Here is a 21,300-nt window from a genome sequence, read left to right as displayed (position 1 = left end):
AAGCCTTTGCTGTCGCAGTCCTGGATAATGGTCGGCCCATTTCGCTTCCCTTCTGTATTTTTTGTTTCACACTGCTTGTACAAACTCATGTAGTTATACTTTATCTTGTAATTATTTATCTTGTTCATAGTGGTTCTTTTATATTGCATGCATTACTGTATTATTATTACTTTTGTGAATTGTAATTAACATTTATGGTTTGCTTTGCATTCCAAGTGTTATCCCCACCATCCGGTTGACCCCAGTTAGCTTTCTAGAAGTGGTGGATGTGAACTAAGTACATTTACTCAATTACAGTAAATACAATTTTGGGGGTCTTGTCTTGAGTATTTTTTCTTTTCTGCCACTCTATATGTCTACTTGACCCCATTTCAGAAGGAAATATTGTACTTTTCACTCCACTACATTTATCTGACAGCTGTATTAGTTACTTCGGGAAATTAGGATTTTACATGCAAAACATATGATGAGTTTATATGCATCGTTATTGATTAAACGGCCTATAAAGTAGGTACAATTAGTACTACTTATACCAACTACAATGGTAATATGCTAATTATACTTTGATGATCAAATAATATAATAATAATAAAATCTTTTCACAGTCATTTTCTTTTTAATATGAAGTACTTTTTAATTGTAGCCTACTTAAGGTAATATTTTCAACCAAGGTGATTAGCATTTCCTTAACATATGCCTTCTATTTTGAATGTAATTCTTTAACTTGTAATTAAATACTTTTAATCATTCTGATATTGTTACTTTTACCTAAGTTAAAGATCCGAATACTTATTCCACCATTAATGACATCATTTGATTTACACAAAACCAAATCAGCGCTCCCGGTGCAGCGAAGCAAAGGCGGAAGTAGATATGACTAAACAATCTTCCAGAAGCTGCGTACTCTTTGGTAGAAGTTTGCTACACGCACACAGATGTCAAGAGTAGAGTTTCTCAATCTGTCACTTTGCTGGGTGGAGTGTTGTTTGATGGAGGAAGGAAAAATCGGATACAGGAACTCCATGACTTTCTGACAACTCCCGTGAACTGACTTCCGATGAATACTTCACCCGATAGCGTGTTGTTATCTTTTCACCGTTATACCTGTTAGCTACTCTTTGCGTTATCTTACAACTGTGGAACAACACCCGAGCGCCTGTGTCAGAAGTTAACATGCTAACCACCGCTAGCTGCTGCTACTTGACGTAGCTATGGTTCATCTGCTAGAAACTCCCAGCGAAAAGAGCGGTAGTTTGAGTGTCACGACTATTTTTTTTTTTTTAGCGACAAAGTGAGCGGCTTTTTGACCGATTTTGCCTTCTAGAAAACGAAGCTATCAAACTGTCACAGAAATGGGACTACACCCGCTGGAGTTTAGTGAGTGCTATCTGGACAGCCCCGGCTTCAGGGAGAAAATAAAGGCACACGAAGCAGAGCTGGACAAGACTAACAGATTTATCAAAGAACTGTACAAAGATGGGAAGAACCTCATCAATGCAACAAAGCGTAAGTTGATTTGAAGGCTTTTTAATTAGGTGACTTTATACTGTGAGAAAAGTTAAAATAAATAAATACATACATTTAACGTTACTTGTCCTGGGAAGTGGTCTTGGTGTGCAGTTTGCCAATGATTGTCGTTTCCATTTGGTTATGTTATGTAAAAAAGGGGAAACGGCTTGCTTAAGAGTTACAGCAAAGATTAAATAATTGGCAAATAATATAAGAGGCTGTCTTTCTAATCTGTGTGAATATTTCTTTTTGAACAGTTCTGTTTTATGAGGACAGCTAGTCAATGTTATGAGCTGAACCAACAACCCTGAGCGCATTTAATGACCTCCTGCTCTATTTCCTCGCCATCACACACACCTCAACTGGGTTCAAGTTATTAGATCGTTATCTCTCTGAACTCTAGTCTTGTGGGCTGGGCTTGTCTGTAAGGTGCCCAGTGCTTACAGCCAGACTACAACACACAGTCATCTGCTGTCAATATGCTTTGTTGAAAATACCTGTAGCTTCTTTATATAATGTTTTATAATTGTATTAAATCAAATTGCCCTGAAAGATGTCTTGCAAAATGGAGTATCACAATGTTTAGGAAGTCTTTTAAAAGTATTTTTAAAACGACCAGCCAGAAATGGCAAACTATTTTAGTCCTATGTGAATGCAATCTTTGAGACTAATATTCTTTAGTTCAACATATCGCTACTAATACAGTAGTGTCAAAGCTGTAGTGTTCACAGATAGGCTTTAGCAGCAGTGCCACAATTGTGCCTAACCTAAGTGCTTTTGGGGCTGGCACACATCAAGTTTTTCTGCTCTTCAACCCTCAGACAGACTAACTTCCTCGTGTTTTGTTTCTGTGCTGCTAGTTGGTCACAGGTACTCAGGTATGTTGCCTCATTTTGCCTTTAAGGCAGCCTAAATTCTTCATGGCACCGATCCAGCGAGGTCAAGCTTGAACAGCTCTTAGTTCATGCTGACTTCAAAGTGTCAAACAGTTCTAGTGGCACATTTACAGCTTGGATGCAATTTTATGTCGAAAAGGTCAAAACTCCAGCAAAAACATGTAGTATAAAGAACAGCCTTATTGTCAGAGATACATGTTTTGGCCTTCTTTAGGGTCTAGGCCACAAGCTGAAACTCGTTGGTCTTACAATTAAGTTGTTTTTTGATGCTACAAGTGTTGCTGGAGTTGTGACCTCTTCACACTTTTCCCCTTCTCCGTGCACCTTGGAAGTAGGTGAAGTATTGGCGTGTCATGAGGATATGATCATATTGTGTTGTCACTTTACAAGATTATGTAGACCAAATTAATGATTTTAAGCTAGTTAAAAATTATTATTTAAGTTAGTTTTACTCATTTTAGGAGTTTAGTCTGGTGTAATGAACAAGAGCAGAATACATTTTGATTGTACTGAACTTCGGAAAAATATTATATATTATTGTGACAACAATAACTCTCAGCCCGTGGAGTATTCATACATGCTGCAGCTTCAGTTTTAAAATTTTGCTTGGTTAGATTGAGCTCTGAGGACATTCCTGGTTTCTGGAGGGAATTGAAATCACTGACACTCCTAAATAAACACCTTGAAACAGCAGGTGCTCCGAGATTTGGTGGTCAAGTATATACTTGACATGGGGTCGATATGGTCACAAAGTAATGCTGAGGTATTCAAACGAAGCAGCAGTGGCATTTAGGTGCCTCACGTCTGTGTCAAAGAAACCTGTGCACACCATCGCCAGCAAACCTTGTACTGTTGACACCAGGCCTCTTCTACAGATTCAGTCTGGTTCTTACAGTAACTAACATGAGAGGAACCCAGCATTGCCTAATGCTGCTGTAGCTCCGTCTGCTTCACGCTGTCGTCCTTTATTGTACATTACTCAACTGTAATACACTTACTTGTGATCTATTCTACCTGTTACCTTGAGTGAGTCTTGCTCTTCTCCTCTGACCTCTCTCACCATGGTGAATATTCCCCCAAAACTGCAACGTTCACATATTGTATACACTTTCAGTGGTACTAATTTGCATCAAAATGTCAGGGCAGTTATTTTTAAGTTAAGTTATCATACCGTGTGTTAAGCATTGTCTGAATAAATATCTTTGCAACTTCCAGGTGAACTGTAATTGAGCGTCATGACCTTGTTCTGTCTTCTGTTTAATTTACCTGCTGTGACTTAGAGTTGAGAGTTTGCACATGCCTTTCTTCAGCCTTGGTTTTGGCAGCCACGAACACTGTGGTGAACTCCGGTATTCACTGTTGCTCAAAGATGAGTTGATATTGATTCGCTGCTATGTTTGTGTAACCGGACACACGGTATCCCGTTTCAGGACATGTCACGTCTTGTATTTTATGCCTTTATATGACTGTGGCTAAACCATGCATCGCTTTTTTTATGTTGATTCTAAGTGTGTCCAACATAGTGACGTATAGATATCAAATTTCAAGTCTGTTAACCCTTATTAGGTCCGTGTTGCCTATGAGAATATGACAAGAAATAAGGAAGCTTGGTCATACACTGGGGAAAAGGCAAAGTCAGTTGAAGTTTCAGAGAGGAACTGGTGATCACGCTCTTTTGGTGCTGACATTAATGAAGTACTCTCAGCCTCAACCATTTTTGAGAATGTGGCCTGACCCTTCTTCCAGTGTCAAATTTGTCCGCATTCTTTAGATCACTGTAATTGTGAGGTGTTTCACTCCCCTTGCCGAAAGCAGTAGTAGAGCAACTTAAACATTATCCAACTGCAATAGCAAAATATTAAAACAATAATTCCCACTGCCTGGCTGTCTTGTTTTTTTTTTTTGCTGTTATCCAGATGTAAAAACAATACATGACTGTTTACAAAAGGTGGTTCCTAACTTGATATTTAATTTAAGGCGAGGATAATAAATCCAAACTGGGCTGAGTAGCTGTCAGCAGCACGTCTTTGAACGATAACACGCGTATTAAAGGTAGAGCCAAAAAAAAATTAGTCGAGCATTAGAAAATTTGTCAACCTCAATTTTAATATTTGATTCATCGTTTGAGTAATTTTAGGAAGGAAAGGGGAAAAAATGGCCAAAATGTGTTGGTTCTAGCCTCTCAAACATGATTTCCTGCTTTTCTTAGCCTTATTGCAAAGGTTTTTTTTGGGTTTTTGTTGTTGGAACAAAGGAGTCTCACAGCCTGGGGAAAGAAGTTGTGGTACGGCAGGGGAAACGTCTGTATCTCTTTGCAAGATGGAAGCAGGGTGAACAGGCTGCGGCTGGGGTGGACTGGCACCTCACCTCACCAATATCACTGATACTTCACTGATGCTAAGTTCCCAGTAGTTTTAGCCGTAGCTCAAGTTTAAATGAGTTATAAAGTAATAGCGTTGTTTATTTACACAGGGTGGAGCTCAGTGCCAGCCTAACTCTTATTACTTTGACATTACTCTGATAATCTTCCCTCGTGAGAATGTGACCCTGTGGGGTTTTTTCTTTCTAAATCTGTCTTGTTTGTGGTTTGTAGCTTTGAAGTAGGTAGGGTAGATGAACCTTTGAGCTCAGACAGTGGTTTTTGATGAGTTGATTTGGGGAGGCTAAGCGGTTTAATCCTCTCTGTATATAATGGTCACTACCGGCTTCACTATTAGATCTGACACTCAGGAGAGTTGTAAAAAACTGTCTTAGTACCAATGTATAGTAAATGCTGTGGATTAAGTTTGACCTCTGAATGATCTGCTGTTAGGACTTTCCAAAAAGACAGTCGTTGATGTCCATATCCCAGGCCCTTCTCACCTTTCAGTGACTCCCTACACTCGTACTGCTGGGAGGATGTCCCACTATGGAAAGTCCTTGGTTCTGAGAGGAAACTTTAGCGGGGCTCCGGGCCAGAGAGCCATGACATGGAAGTGCCCACTAGAGGAGCAACATGCAGATGTGCTTCTGTTTCAGAGGGTTTCTTCCACAGGAACTGTGTCCTGTCTCTACCCTCTCAACCACCCTTCACTGATTTGTTGTTTGCAGCAGAATATTTATACTCTACAGATCTCTGAAGAGCTTGTTATTGTATGTTATCTTGGCAATTCCCACTACCAATAGTTTTACAAGTTTCTCTTTCATGTTCTTTTATTGCTACAATCATCTGAAACATGACGTTGGCCAGAGGTGCAGTGGCGTCAGTCCTAGTCACATTCACAGCTGGACTTCCTCTGGTGAATTGATCAATTGGCTTATAAACCAAAATGATTTGTATTTTGTTTGTTTTTTTCTTTCCACTTTCAGTTCCATGTCGGAAACCCAGCCATGTGAAGGTCTTTTTCTCACTGGCAGGCAGGTTTAAGAGTAGGCTGCCATGGTGTGCCTTGGCTCACTGCGGCACTCTGTAATCACATTACTGATTCTGCCAAAGAGCCACATCACAATCTTTCATTAAAATCGCATTAGCACAAGAAGTGAGGTCATGTGGGAGGAACGCTTTTTCATCTCCAGAAAGAACAAGGCCTACTATAAAAGTGAAATTGCTTGATGGCACAACTATGCTTTCGGGACTCCTTTTTTGGTGCAAGTAAATGTGGAGAACTATGTGAAGCACCTCTGACTGCATGATGTGTTGTAATAAAATTTTATATATGTACACACTGTATGTGCCACCAGCTTATCCAGATACTGATATATGATATATATATATATATATATGATTTTTCTCTTGATCATTATTGACAGGATACTATGAGCCTGCATAGGCTCACCCTACAGACTTATTTTGAGGATCAGGAAGTCATGAATGAAGTAATGCATGCTTGGTGGACGGGGAGCTGGAGGGGGAGAAAGATTGTGGGAGGGGAGGCTCTGTCGAGGGCAAAGGTGGGAGCCGAGCGTAGAGCAGGGATTCAGACTGGAAAAGATGGGAGAGTGGAACAGGAAGGACTGTGGAAAGGCGGGGCATGTAAACCCTGGCTGCTGGACTAGGCGAGCTCTGACCCAAGTGGCACATCTGATGGGACTGTAGAAATCATAACAAACAACACTCTAACAGGCGCCAAATGAATACACTGTGGACATCTTCTGCAGATGAACTTTGACATATACATACCTTTTCTGGTTTGTTTTGCGGAAAACTTTTGCAGCAGCAGCCAGAACATGCACAATGAAGTTTCCTGTTTTAAGGCATACAGTAAGTGGAAAAGAAGTTACACTAATTTTTGTAATATGGAAAACGTCAAAGCAATTATTTCAGACTTAAATGTGCTGCTAGGGATGTTTTGCATCTTGACTGTAATTAAGTAAACATTGGGACAGTGTTGGAAGAAACAGGCATAAAATATACAACTGTACATTGGCATGCATGTTGGCTATTTACTGACATGGACAGAGTTACAAGCCAATCCTTGTTGAAAAATGTGTTACTTATCCCAAGCCTATTCTATTAATAATTACAGATAAATGAAACATTTTGGATCCTATAACTTACTACTTAAAATCATACAAATGTAAAGAATGTAAATGTAAAGATTTTGTATGATTTTAAGTACAGAATTATGCAGTACATAAGTGTAATTAGGGCTGGGCAATAAAACAATAATCATAATTATCGCGATATACTTGTCCTCAAGACAATATAACAAATGTTCAGTAAATGTTTGATGTTAGAAATTAGCGCTTAATTTTAGACACATGTTTGTTTTTTTAGGAAAAGGGACTAAAAAAAGATTTTAATTTTACTTGTTGAATGTGGGCGACACAGTGGTGCAGTGGTTAGCACTGTCACCTCACACCAGTTGCCCTGGTCTTTCTGTGTGGAGTTTGCATGTTTGCAGATTGGTGACCCTAAATTGTCCTTAGGCGTGAGCGTGAGTGGTTGTTTGTCTATGTGTGGCCCTGCGATGGACTGGCGACCTGTCCAGCGTGTACCCCGCCTTTCGCCCGATGTCAGCTGGGATTGGGTCCAGCCCCCCGCGACCCTGTATGCAGGATAGGTGGTTGACGATGGATGGATGGATGTTTTGAATGTTCTTCCTCAGATTTGTTAGGTTATCCACTGTTTGGCATCAAGTGTTTGTTATGTTCTGATCATAAAGAATACAGTAGAATAAAAACTGCAAGGGGGGAAAAAATCGATACAGCATACTATCGTGATATTTGCCATGGCAATACTGTATCAATACACGGACGCCAAGTATCGATATTTTATTATATAAATTGCAGATGGGAGTTTTAACTTCTTGGTACTAGAACAATAAAATCTATTGCTTTTTTAGTCCACTAGAAAACTTTACAGGACCATATTGAGGACTGAAAAAGTGATATGAACAAACAGAGAAATGTATATTTTTAGATAAACAGATGTTGACAAAGTTTGATTTTAGGGACCTAATTGGAAGTTGGAAAAAGCTAATAAATTGCAATATATCTCAACATATTTAAAATCGAATCGCAACGTAAATATCGTGATAATATCGTATCGTGGGGCCTCTGGTGATTCCCACCCCTAACAACCATCTGGTTAAAAAAAATCAGCCTTTAAAATTTAAAGAAATAATGATTTGACATTTATTGTGATAATTATCGATATTGAATGATAATTTTATATCGTGATAACATTTTTGTTAGTGCTGTGTAATACAGTAATGATTTTGGCCCTAAGCTCATAAAGAGACCACATTATTAATGCTGCCATCAGTGTCTGCACAATATACTAGCTGGAAATGACTTGATAGTATTTCTCATACTTGTCTTATTAAGTAAAATGCCAAATATTTGCTGGTATCTGCTTCCCTTTCCTGTTTCATTAAATCTTTGGACTTTTGGTCAGATGACAGTATTATCAAAACAGCGCTTTGGACCCAGTGTTAACTTGTGACAATAAAAAGGTTAAAATAATAATTACGAGCAGTCATAATCATGACCCTGTTCAACAAAAGCCTTATTTATTGATACACATCTGATATGATATTTTGAGAATAATCATTGTCAATGTCATCATTATTGACCTTGGGAACAGTATGTGTTACAAAATAATCTTAACTCAAAGGTGCACTGACCAGCTTTTAAAAAGCACTAAAAGCTAGGATGTGGGCATCTGAGTCAAGATTATTTTCTCACACATACCTGACTTTTGTTCTTGTTGCTGTCAGCTTCTGCTTTGGTCCATAATAACCAGAGGGCCGCCCCTACCCATTGTGTCATCCTTGTTTTTCTTCCCACCTCTTCTGAATAGGGGCACCAATGTTTAATGTCACAGGGCCAGTTTTTTTATTTTTTCATGTTTTTCCTGTGAAAGAAAAATCTTGCCTGTAATATCAGATAGTTGTAAGGTGGGGTCTGTAAAACTCATACGCTGAAGCCAATAGACTGGGGTCTCTGGCTTTCTGCAGAGAAACTAGCCAAGTATGACAGTTCCCAGGTTTGCTCAGAAATGCCTTGCTTTAAAAGGCAAAAAGCAGGAGAAGCATTTGCCTTGGACTCTTGTGTGCCCCAGTGTATGTGTGTGTGTGTGTGTGTGTGTGAGAGAACTATTTCTATCTTGTGATAGCTGCTGTCCTAGAGGAAAGAACTATCATTTTAATCAGTTATGCAGACCTCTCATCTGACACTTTTGTGTATTGCTCCACTGATTGTATCCAGTTGATCTATGCTGCTTTAACTTCAATTGACTCTGCGCAGGGACTAAAATGTTGTCGCTATGACTTCCTTCTCTGCACGTTGCCTGCAGTGGGTTAATGCTGGAGTTTCATGTAAACGGATAACATTCATTCTTCATGTTTTATGTAATGAAGTCCACGCAGCTTGGCCTCATATATTCTCATATTAAATGTCCACCCTGCAGTGAGTTAAACATGCATTCAGCCTGTGTAATCAGATTGTGGATGGGTGTGATTTGTGCACCATGCTCACACATGGTTCTAATAAGGAGCTTGCAAATCTATCCATTGACATCACTGTTCTTGGAGTATACACTAATTGTCCACAGTGAACTGAGCCCTGATGCTGTATAAAGGATACCTGTAATATTCTAATAAAAGGCATAGGGGTGCGAACCTCTAGGCACCTCACAATTCGATTCGATTACAATTAGGGCTGGGTGGTATGGCCAAAAATGTTATCACAATAAAAACATTTCATAACATCCGATATCGATAATTATCACAATAAATGTCAAATAATTATTTCCTTCAGGTTTAAAGGCTGATTTTTGCTCCTGAGTCAAAGTTGAAGAAACCAAATGGTTAATTGGTTTTAAACTATTCTTTATGGTTAGAGCATGACAAACACTTGATGCCAAACAGTGGATCACTTCACAGATCTGCGGTAGAACATTCAAACAACAATTATGATAAAAACTTTTTATTTTATTTAAAAAAATATGATTAGTAAATCTTTTTTCAGTCCCTTTTCCTCAACACAATAAATATAATTTATAGAAAAATTAAGTGCTAATTCGTTTGTGATTCAGATGACGATATATTGAACATTTGTTATATCGTTATTGAGGAAAATTATATTGCAATAATTATCATTATTGTTTTATAGCCCAGCCCTAATTACGATTCAGAGGGCTGCGATGCGACTATAAAACGATTATCGATGCATTTTGATATCTGGATAATTACCAAGCATTATTTGCTCATTAAAATCCAAAAGAAATGTCCCCTCATTAGCTTAAAATGACTAGTTTGCATCCCTAATTTGCTTTAGTAACCACACACATTACACACTGTTCCATACTTACGCTGCTCTTATAACAGCACCAGTCACGTAGATGTCCTTTGAAGAATGAGGAGTTCAGTGTAATGTTGTCAAAACATGTGTTTACTATCCGGAGTAGCTGAACTTTCCATTGATGCTCAGTATAATAATGACTCATTACAGAAAGTCACGACTACAACTACTATTAGTACTAATGACGACAGATTATTGCATGTGCTTTTTATTTATAACATAAACGCATGCTGTAGCTATTGCTTCGTTGTTGTCTGGCACGCAGGTGGAAAATATGTACAAGTAAAAATATATATATATATTTTGAACACAGCCAAACAAAAGCAGAGCCAAAAGCACTAGCAATGACATGATCTGTAGAGACGCAGTATGAGCATAAAATATACGCAATATACAACCTCTGAAATTGCATTTCTATAAAAGTCACTACGGTCTAAAGAAGGGATTTAAAAGACAACACACTCATCATCCACACGTTCCTCTGGCAGACTGCTTCAAAGCACAGAGAGTCGCAGACTGCAGAAACCTGGACACTCTTTGTTTCAAGCCTGGCTAGAAGGATCATTAGAAGGGCAAACAAAGGCTATTGAGTTACAGCAATTAAAGTAAATGTTATATTTTCAAAATGATGTCACTAGAATAAGATATGGTGAAATAAAATAGCAAGAGGGCTAGGATCAAGCCTTGCGTAAAGCCAGAATTTAAAAAAGCACCTGGGGCCGAGGCAGAAACACCAGCAATCGTAACAAAAGGTTGTTTCAGATGTATTAGTTAAAGCAGTAGTAATTTTATTTATTTTTTCAGCCTTTTGGGGGCAGTGGAACAATCTGAAAATACAAAACTGACATTGCATAAAGTTGTTATGCTGTACAACTTGTTACTAAACACTGTAAGTCTTTACAGCTGCCTGCTGTGACAGGAAACAACGCAGATGAGGGCAGAGAGAGTTAACCAAAAATAGTTCAACCAAAATAATGTAAATAAACACGCTAAAAATGCGTGAGCTCTGGAGATGATGATAATTCTCTGTGGGTTCGTCACTACAATCAAACCCTCTCACATTACATATAGACATCATACCCATTGTTAATAAATAATATTGATTAGTGCAGATTTAAAGAAATTGGTAGTACTAATATGTAGCTCAACCCAGACCCAGCTTGTCAAAAGTGTAAAAAGTAGCTGCTAATGTGGTGAGCTGTAACCTGAGGTTTGCACAGGATTTGATTTAAAGTAAATTCGTTTGAACACGCTTTTAAGGGCCTTTTGTAAGGAGGTGTCCATGCTGATAAAGATAAATATGTTTTCATACCAATAACCAGCTAGTAAAAATACAGACCTTGTACAAAAAAAGTAAAGCACTAAAAGGAGAAAAAAAAAAAAAACAGGAGTGAAAAGGCGAGTTAATGAGACGGTGCTTCAGTGGTGCTGAATGGTGTGGTCAGTATTGGCCAGATTCTCACCACCCCAAGGTCTGTAGCTTATTATATATTGTCTTTGACAATAAACACAAGCAGCGGTGAAATATGACCATAGTGGTGTATTCAGCGCTAGAGGCCTCCACTCATGCATTCATAGCAGATGTGGAACATGCTTGGTCCAATAAAACCTATGCTTCTGATTTCTTCTCCACATCCTGTTTACTGGACTTATAAAATGATAAGAGTTTTTCATAGACCATGCCAATATAGTTTGTGTTGTCTGCAGTCATTCCATTTGCTGCAAATTAAGGACTATTGCCTAAAAGCAAAGTGACCAGAGTTACCTTTTATGGACCCTGGTTTGGATTTTTTGCTGTCTGTGTGGTTTAGATTCCTTCTAGGTCTTACAGTCACTCCAAAGAAAATTGCTGTGTTTGACAAATAACCCGCACTTAAATACTCCGGCATAGCAGTGCATCAGGTTGTGTTGACACCAGTTGGAAGTCACCTCTGTGACGGAAACGTTTTTTGCAAAAAAGTGAAAAGCTGATGTGCGTTAGCAATATGAGCTCCAAAATGATTAGGTGTGGTTGACATGAGTTTATAATACAATGTTTCTACTCTAAACTATTGTCTAATTAAGTCTTGCACTAACTCACATCTGACAAACTCACAATAATAAGGCAGCCCATAATACTCCTTCCTCTTGTCCCTTCTCTAAAATAATGTCTTTAAAGAGGTGCCTGAGCCAGAGGATTTCACACTCTACTGTTATTGTTTGTCACTCTCTTAATGTTGCTTGTGCTGTGGCCTATTTTTTGTTTACCGTGTCTGAGGAAAGAACAGATGTAGACCCTTTTCCAGTCTCTTTGATTAATGATCTAAAGTTATGTCTGCGGAGTGTCATGCAGAAGTTCATCAGCCAAGAAATGACTTATTATGAGCCATAAACAATTCAGAGTCCTTTTGTTTTGCTTACTCTCATTATGTACTACCTTCCTGTTGATACAAAGCTGCATCTGATTTGTCATTGTACAAGTGAGGCAGTTTGCTTTTAATGGCCTGCAGCACATTTCTATTGCATTTCTTTTGCTGATTAAACTTTTCATTTCTTAAAGACAACAATTACGTTGCCCACAAGAAAATGAACATTTCCTCCATGTGCTATATAAAGACCTACTCAAAGAACAAACAATTGTAAATACTGTAATAAACAAGCTCTCCCATTGTCTGGTTTGCATCCCTTTGCTTCCTGTAGTTTCACAACAAATTGGCCACAGGTGTTTGGTTTGCCCATTTATCCTTGTGTCCTTTGGAATTGTAAAGATGTGAGTTTGAGCTGAAGAGCGACCAGCACTGGATTTCACACAGTTTGAAATAAACAATTGAGGCAGAAGCCATGCCCTTTGTGCCAGCCTCTGGCAGACATTGTCCAAAACCTCTCACATGTTTGGGCTTTGGGCCCACTGCAGATTTAATCCATAGCATGTGTACACAGACTGCTCAGAGAACCTGGAGTGTGTAAGCCATGGATAGAAAGAAGCAAACATAGCAAACAACTCAAATAAATGAATGCATATAAACATCTGCTGGATTTGTAAAGGTCTAGGTCATTGTTAAGAAACTGAGCATCCAGGGCTTTTCCTTCAGAGAATATGGGAGGGCTTCTGCTGTCTTTACGAAAGCCTGAGTCGGCACTAACAAACCCACTTTTAAATCCAGTTGGGGACCTTTGTTGCATGCAAACAACCCTGTTTTTTCTGTCTGGCTACACTTTGTATTATCAAAGATAGAGGCAAATTGACACAAAATAAATATAACAAAAATAAAAAAATGTTAAGAGCTATGCATTAAATGTGTTTCTGACAATTTTAGTTGCAGTAACAGAATCACTCAAGGTTAGTGCTAGAAGAAACAACAAAGAATAGGGCTGGGAAATAAAACAATAATAATAATATCGCGATATAATTTTTTTCAGTAGCAATGTAACAAATAGGGCTTGTTTTTTTAATAATTAGTTAATTTTGTTGAGGAAAAAAGACTGAAAAAAGCTTTTACTTCACTCATGCATATTTGTTGACAAAGATTTTATCATAATAGTTTTGAATGTTCTACCTCAGATTTGTGAAGTGATCCACTGTTTATAATCAAGTGTTTCTGTTCTTTCCGACCACAAAGAAGAGTTTAAACCCCAATTGACCACCTGGGTTCTTCAACTTTCAATCAGGAGCAAAAATCATCCATTAAACTCGGAAGAAATAACAATTTGATACTTTTCTTGATAATTATCGATAACGAAAGATATAAAGCTTTTTGTCACAACACAACAAAAGCTCAATTAATATTACAAGATACAGTAAATTTAACTGGTCTGATAGTAACTAATGGTAATTGTGGACATGCATGTTAGCTAACTATTAACTATTGGATCTTAACATGCTGATGTTTAGAATGAAACATTTAGCCTGTTAGCGTGCCGGTAACATTAGCATGCAATCATGCTCACAGTTAGCATGCTCCTGGCTTTTTCCAAAGCTGCCAAACAAAGTCCAACAAAAAATTCTGAACAACAAAACAGTGTTGTTTACCAATGAGATTCATAATTATTTTAAGGAGTTTGTCAAATGCATGAGAACAAAATTCTATATTTATCACATGTATTTTTCTTTATGACATACCTTTGGGTATGTGCCATGGTGGTCACAAATAGTTAGCAAGTTGAAAACATCCTTTTGGTAAATAATGATGATATTTCTGAGTATGAACATATACATATTTACTATATTTTCTTGAATCACTCCATAATCATTAGTTGCAGCTCTACTTTCCAGCTAGCTGTCGAGTGACTTTGAAGCAGTTACAGATGCTCAGCAGTGTCTGAGCTTTATTCAGTGGCATTGCTCAGTTGATTGTTTCCTATAGTGTCCCAGCTCTCTGCCAAGTCTAATGACACTGCTGCTCCTCAGTAAACTGCACGTAGCTCCAGTCTTAAAAATACCCTTGCCGCATTCTGTCATACTTCCCTTGGGGACTGCCGTGGGTCAGAAATCCCACCTCGGGGAATCTCTTCACTGTTTGGAAATAGATTTGGTTTGCAGTGTTTACTGACATGTAGGGGTGCAGAGGAGGGTAAATTTAAATCTCATTTTTCCACCTCTCAATATCAGAACCTGGTTTAATGTAGATCCAGGAGCATGTTTGCAGTGTTTTGCAGGGTTTACAAAGGTGCGTGCAATTCTCAGAGAGTAGTCACCCATGTTAGGGCTCGCCTGAGGTTCGTCCAGCCAGAGGTTAGGCTTGGCATTTTCATTCCTATAGTTCGCCATTCATTAGAGGCATTAATGGCAACAAGATTAAAGAGATTTTGAGTTATTTCTTGTGCCTGGCTATCATGTAGATGTAGGCCTACTTTCCACTTTATTAAGTCCACCAAGTCTCCTAACAACTTCTAACGGCCTGAGGGTCTTTTCAGGGGAGATGATTTATCAGGGATGATGATTTTTAGGGTACTGGGGCTGAGCAATACATTGTAATATTAGATTTACTTTTTTGCAGTGCCATTGCACTTTTTTATGTCAGCATTTGGGTTATCCATTATCCGTCATAAGGCTATGCCTTGCACACAAATAATTAAATCACATTTGCTCTCTATTTGCATGTGTTAAGCTGTGGCACCTGCCCTCCTGCCACACTAGGGTTTGATGTGCAACAGGATGTAGCAGACTGTAGACAAACAGGATGTTTGCAAAGTGATTAACTCTGTTCTGCATCAGACGAACTTTTCACATGTGACTTTTTATTTTTATAATGAAGATGACAAGTAATTGTATTGTGCATAGTCTAAATGTTTTGACAAATTACAGTGGAATCCTATTAAGAATTCTGCCTCTTTTTTTTAAAGCCTGCGTGTAATGCTTTTTTATATTTCTTTCAGAGCTTGGGATGGCGCAGCGAAAGTTTGCTCAGTGCCTGGGGGAGTTTCAGTTTGAGTACATCGGCGACGCAAAGACAGATGATGAGAAATGTATTGGTAAGTGTGGGTTTGCCTCCTCACATGATGGAAACTAAACACTAGTTTTGTTACCACCATGCAGACATGCACTGTAAATGTTTGTTTATGGTTCTTTCTCTACCAGCAAATTAAGAGCAGTTTTGGTGTGCACCTGTGGTGGAAACAACTGATAATCATAATGTATTTTACGCTGCGCGTGAGAGAGAGAGAGAGAGAGTGAGGCAGAATGATTTCATTTGTAACCAAGTTGTTTTTTTTTTCTCCTTCAGATGAGTCTTTGCAAGAGTTCTCCTCATTCCTCAAGAACCTAGAAGACCAAAGAGAGCTGATGGTGAGAACAACCAGTCAGAACCTGCTAGAAAGCCAAGGGAAATACCTGTGTGTGTGTGTGTGTGTGTGTGTGTGTGTGTGTGTGTGTGTGTGTGTGTGTGTGTTATGCTTGGTTTATTTAACTGTGTGTCCTTGCACAGTGGGCATTTCCATCCAGGCTACACCTATTACTGCCCATATTTGGTATTTGCATCTATTAATGTCTGACTCCACCAGAGATCCAGGCACTCATAATTTAATTTTCTCCAGTGTACAGTACAACATCCTGTATGCAGAGCAAACCAGTTTCCTAGTGAGTGGATAAGTATTGATAGTAATCAAACAGTTGCCCTTGTGTCTCAAGGTCACTGTCACAGCACCTGCCTTGGAGGGGCTGCAGAGAGGACAGGAGTCAATATCCACATTATTACACCCAAGCTTTAAACACCAAGACAGATCTACACGAGCTAGTACCGGCCATTATGACATGACACCATTAAACTATCCCCTGCATCAGACAGCGTTGTTAAACTTGCTAATTTATAAACCACAAAATCACACATCCAATATGAAGAAAGTTATAACATCCTCATGAACTGCTATGCTGAAGTGTCAAGAAAAGTGTTACACGATGTTCTATACTGCAGATGTGGTGCACCATCCTGTGATTCATTTGTTATATTGATATACTTGTTCAAAAGCTCCTCATTTGAGGATTCTTTTAATTTTTTAATGTAAGCAGTAGGCTTAATGGCCAGTGATGGTTTAAGAAAAAACTTTCAGAAGAAATCCATCTAAAACATTCCTCTTCTTTGGACAGGGATGCACAGTTTAGCGTTTGTGACTTCCTATAAACAGCCATTTGTCTTGTAATGTCTGTCTGTAGTGTCTGAGGTTAGGGAGTGGGCCCATCATCAGGAGCTGACTGAGATGACTGTTTTAGCGCCAGGCTCAGACCATAATGGTAAACACGCTGCTCAGCACAGCACAGCTCAGCAGAGTGGGATGACATCACAGTGCAAAGTAAGAAGGATGGGCATGCAGGCACAGACATGTCCTGCAGTTAGCCGAGCAGAAGCATTGGAGTAATGAGGAAAAATACAAACATACATAATAAAACATACTACATTATTTAAAGACAAATCTACTTTTAGAATAACAGTTATGTAATTTCAGACATGTAATTTAGTATATCAAGGCCAGTAGGGCATCAGTCATAAGGCAGCACCACTAGAGGCCAAGATACTTTATACAGCTGCCACTCTTCCCTGAAGTCAACAACACTTAAGACTGGGAAATGTTGTGTCATATGAAATAACAATGGGCTCTATCAATAATGAAGGTTTTGTTGTGGCTTATATCTGTCTAGATGAGAAACATCACAGAAACCTTAATGAAACCCCTGGAGAAGTTCAGGAAAGATCATCTTGGTACAGTAAGGGTAATGTATGATGGTTTATTTCCTCTTCACAATATGTTTCATAGCTCTTAGTTCATATGTTTGTATGCTTGCTGTATCCAAAAACAAAATAATCCATATTTCACAGTTGGATGCTTATAGCATATAAATTATACAACAAACATAGCTTTAGTTTCTTTGTCCCAGAGAATGATCAAGTGTTTTTTTTCTCCTATATGCTTCTCCACCTTCCACTGTACCTTCTTAAGGCGGAAAGAAAGAGGTATGAGAAAGAAACGGAGAAGTACTACAGCTCTTTGGAAAAGCTTCTGAATATGTCGGCAAAAAAGAAAGAGCCACAACTACACGAGGTATTTATCGTTCCCTGAACTCTCCGTAACATACAGAATCGCATCCTGATTTTTTTGGAGCCTTAAGTACTTTTATCATATCTGTGTTGTGCAAACACACACACACACACACACACACACACAATGTGTGTCAACATGGATGACTTGTCTGTCTACTGCAAACCAAATCTACCTACAGGTACAAATAAAATTACCCAACCTAACCCAGCAATTCATAATGACTGCAGAATGGGTGGAAAAGGGTATTTTGTTTGGGTCAAGAATCCTTGTTTTTGATTTTTGCCTTTGTGCCTTGTGGAAGAGCCTTGCTGCAAAGCCTGTTAGACTGTGTGTGTTTCCACTGACGTGCCTTGCACCCATAGTTTTCCTGGCTTGTTTGGAAAGGAAATGTGTACTCACTTGTGCTGTGCTGCCAAGGTCAAGCCTGATTGCTGTAGTTTGGGGAACAATCCATGCGATGTACGATGACATAAAAATTTTATATTGTGGAAATTTCAAAGGATTCAAGGGATCTTTATTGTCATTCTGCCATGTAAACCCGAAGAATGAAATTAGGCCAGTCTTAATACCATTTTATCATAAAATAATGCTAAAATACATAGTGAAGTAAATAAAGTGATGTGCAAGAAAATATAGCAACCTCTTGCTTAAAAATGTTTCCTCTCTTCTTGTCTTTGCAATGTCATGTAGCCATGTAAGGCTTACCCATATGTTGTATACACCAACCAGAGAGGACACTTGAAACTGTTGACATTATAACTGCAGGCTGTTCTGTTCTCTGTGACTCTTGTGACACAAGGGTCTGTGGTACCAACACTGATTTCTATCAGACTTAATAAATAGACCCAGTGATTCGTTCACAGCCACAGGAGTCATGAACCTTCTCAACACTGCATCAGTTGTTAGTCAACTCAATAGACAGTAGCATATAGTATGAAAAGCAGTATGTGAACTTTGATCTTATTTATTTTAAAGTGGGGAAAAGTAGTTGACATTTAGTAGGCAATGATATCAGCCAGTAATCTTACTGCAGTAAGAAGGTATGTTACTTACTACACTTAATAATGCTTTGTGTGTATATATATATACATACACACATACACACACACACACACACACCGGAGTAGGGCTGGGCAATGTGGCCAATAAAGGTTATCACGATAAAAGAAATTTGATATCAAATCACTATGTCAAATCACTTTGGAGGATAGCACACAGTGGTTAGTGCTATCGGCTCACTGCAAGAAGGAAACAAATCCCGACTCTGGCTTTTCTGTGTGTAAATTTGTCCCCGGGGTGCTCTGGTTCCCTCCCACAGTCCAAAGCCATGCAGGATTTCACTGGCAACCCTAAATTGCCCGTAGGTGTACGTTTGAGTGTGTCATCTGTCTATACATGTTAGCCCTGTGACATCAAACAAATTGTACATTCAGGGTACTCCGCCTCTCAAACAAATGTGAGCTGTGATAGGCTCCAGCCTGCCTGCAATCCTGCAAAAAAAAGGACAAGCAGGCATAAAAAATGGATGGATGGGTATTTTACAGTTCTGCTACTGTTGCTTCAGAAGAGGATCCCCCTCTCTGTTTCACTTCCATTTTTTCTGGCTTTTCCTGTTTTGTTTTTTTGTCAGTGTGTAGCTTTTCTTTTTATGAATCGAGACAATGGAGGGTGTCGTATGTTATACAGATTATATAGCCCTATGAGACAACCCTGTTATTTAGGGCTATTTCAATTAAATTGATTTAAGTATATTCAGTATTTGATTGAGCGCTAAGCAATGTCAGTATCCCTTTTGTAAGAATATACTGCTATAACAAGAAAATCTTGAAATAGAACAGGATCACAAACATTGTAATGTTTCTTCTTTGCTTCCATGCATCTGTCTGTCTCGATAATCATCATGGTGTGTGTGTTCTCTGCCTCCACAGGCAGACAGCCAGGTGGAAACCATGAGGCAACATTTTCAGGAGGAGTCCCTGGACTATGTGTGCAAACTGCAGGAGATCCAAGAGAGAAAGAAGTTTGAGTGTGTGGAGCCGGTGAGTGACTGACCTTAGTGGCATGTTGGCACTGAGGTGGCTTGTCTTTCACACTAATAAAAGCAAGGGGCAATACAGGATGTGTAGGGTTGGGTATCGTTTAAAATTTTACGATACCAGTACCAAAACCAGTACCCTTAAAGTGATACCGATACCAATTGAGTACTTCAATACCTTGCATTAAATGCCACCTGTTGAAGCCATAGTAGTTCATTGGTAGCCTATTATTATTTTTATTGTTGTTATGGACAAGCAAGGTTATCTATTTTATTTTTTTCTTGTTTCAAATAACTGTTACATAAAAGTATTGGGAAATTGTATCAGATCGCTCCTCATCCTAATTAGGTCATCATCATGGGTAGTGTTATACGGTGAAAGACTACAGCTTGCAAATTTTTTTATATTTATATGAGAGAGGAGTGAAATAGTTTAGTGACCAAATAAGTTGTGGGAAACGAATTTATGGTATTTTTTTGATCCATGTTGAAAGTAAACAACGGAAAATTATTTAGTTAACTTTCAATCAATAAACTGAATTGAAAGATCTCCGCGAGTGCTTTTTCCTTTCATTGGTTAGTCGCAAACCTCCAAAAACAACAGTCATAAGTATAAAATGAGTAAGGAGTCTGTTTAAACAAGTCACTAAACTACACAAACCAAGGAAAAGAGAGGCTGCAAGTCCAGCCGATCAAGCCTGAAGCAGCTGTAGTAGACTCCGTGAGTAAAATCGGCTACAAGCGCCACCAAAGCGTTTAATTGATGTGATGGAACGCAGCGATCGATCAGTGACAAGTGATGTGAATAGCAAATAAAAATGTACAGAGATGTGTTAAATGATACCAGAAGATGAAACCAAAGGAAAGCCAAGCTTGTGGTGATAAACTTGCAACTTGTTCGTCACTGAACATGCCTGAGACCTCAGCCGAAGGTGAGCGGCTGTTATAATCACGCATAGACTCGGCACGTGCTGGCCTTTTTTTAATACAGTGCAGGCACATAAGGAAAAAAAGGCGTGCTCTTCTCTTTCTTTTGGTGTGTTGTTTGCATGTTTGGTTGGAAGCAAAACCATACAAATAGTAATTTTTTCGTGATAATTCTTTCATGTTATGAGAGTCTTACAGTCCTCTGTTGTGATCTTTTTAGATGCTGGCCTTCTTTCAGACGGTCTTCACCTTTTATCACCAAGGGTTTGAGCTCGCCAAGGACTTTGACCATTATAAAAAAGCACTACAGATCAATATTCAGAATGTAAGAAATATAAATATTTTATGATTATATTTGTAATTTGTAATGAGTAGGATTCTAACCATGACAATTGCTTGTATACTATTTGCATGTTCTTGTGCTACCCAAAGAATAGAAAAGGTTTTGAGTGTAATGGGTACCAGAGTGAAATTTAAAAATGTTTTACCACTAAAGGGCAGACAGGATGGAGCAAAACTTTAATCTATTATCAGCTTACCAACTTCCTATCGCTAACCATAGCACAACATAGCAAACAATTTCCTACTTAACACAACCACTAAAGCTTAAAACAGAGCTTCATGGGCCACTGGAGT

The 21,300-nt window shown here is 38.7% G+C and overlaps 1 protein-coding gene across 2 annotated transcripts in view; it reads left to right on the top strand.

Moving 5' to 3' along the window:
• Positions 1–940: 940 nt before the first annotated feature.
• The window catches only part of arhgap10 (Rho GTPase activating protein 10), a 33,542-nt gene continuing 13,182 nt past the window's right edge, over positions 941–21,300 (top strand). Inside the window, exons 1-7 of one of the 2 annotated variants that reach the window (XM_046048440.1) lie at positions 941–1,506; positions 15,546–15,641; positions 15,893–15,954; positions 17,302–17,373; positions 17,601–17,702; positions 19,631–19,741; positions 20,885–20,989. In XM_046048440.1, the coding sequence (XP_045904396.1) occupies positions 1,353–1,506; positions 15,546–15,641; positions 15,893–15,954; positions 17,302–17,373; positions 17,601–17,702; positions 19,631–19,741; positions 20,885–20,989 (702 nt within the window). In that variant the 5' untranslated portion in view covers positions 941–1,352. Of the gene's footprint in view, positions 1,507–15,545; positions 15,642–15,892; positions 15,955–16,818; positions 16,956–17,301; positions 17,374–17,600; positions 17,703–19,630; positions 19,742–20,884; positions 20,990–21,300 lie in introns of those variants that run through there. The other variant, XM_046048441.1, reaches the window with a different exon arrangement.

Source organism: Micropterus dolomieu, linkage group LG04 (assembly GCF_021292245.1).
Source record: "Micropterus dolomieu isolate WLL.071019.BEF.003 ecotype Adirondacks linkage group LG04, ASM2129224v1, whole genome shotgun sequence".
In the NCBI taxonomy this organism is placed as follows: Eukaryota; Metazoa; Chordata; class Actinopteri; order Centrarchiformes; family Centrarchidae; genus Micropterus; species Micropterus dolomieu.
This window is presented reverse-complemented; position numbering and strand designations above follow the sequence as displayed.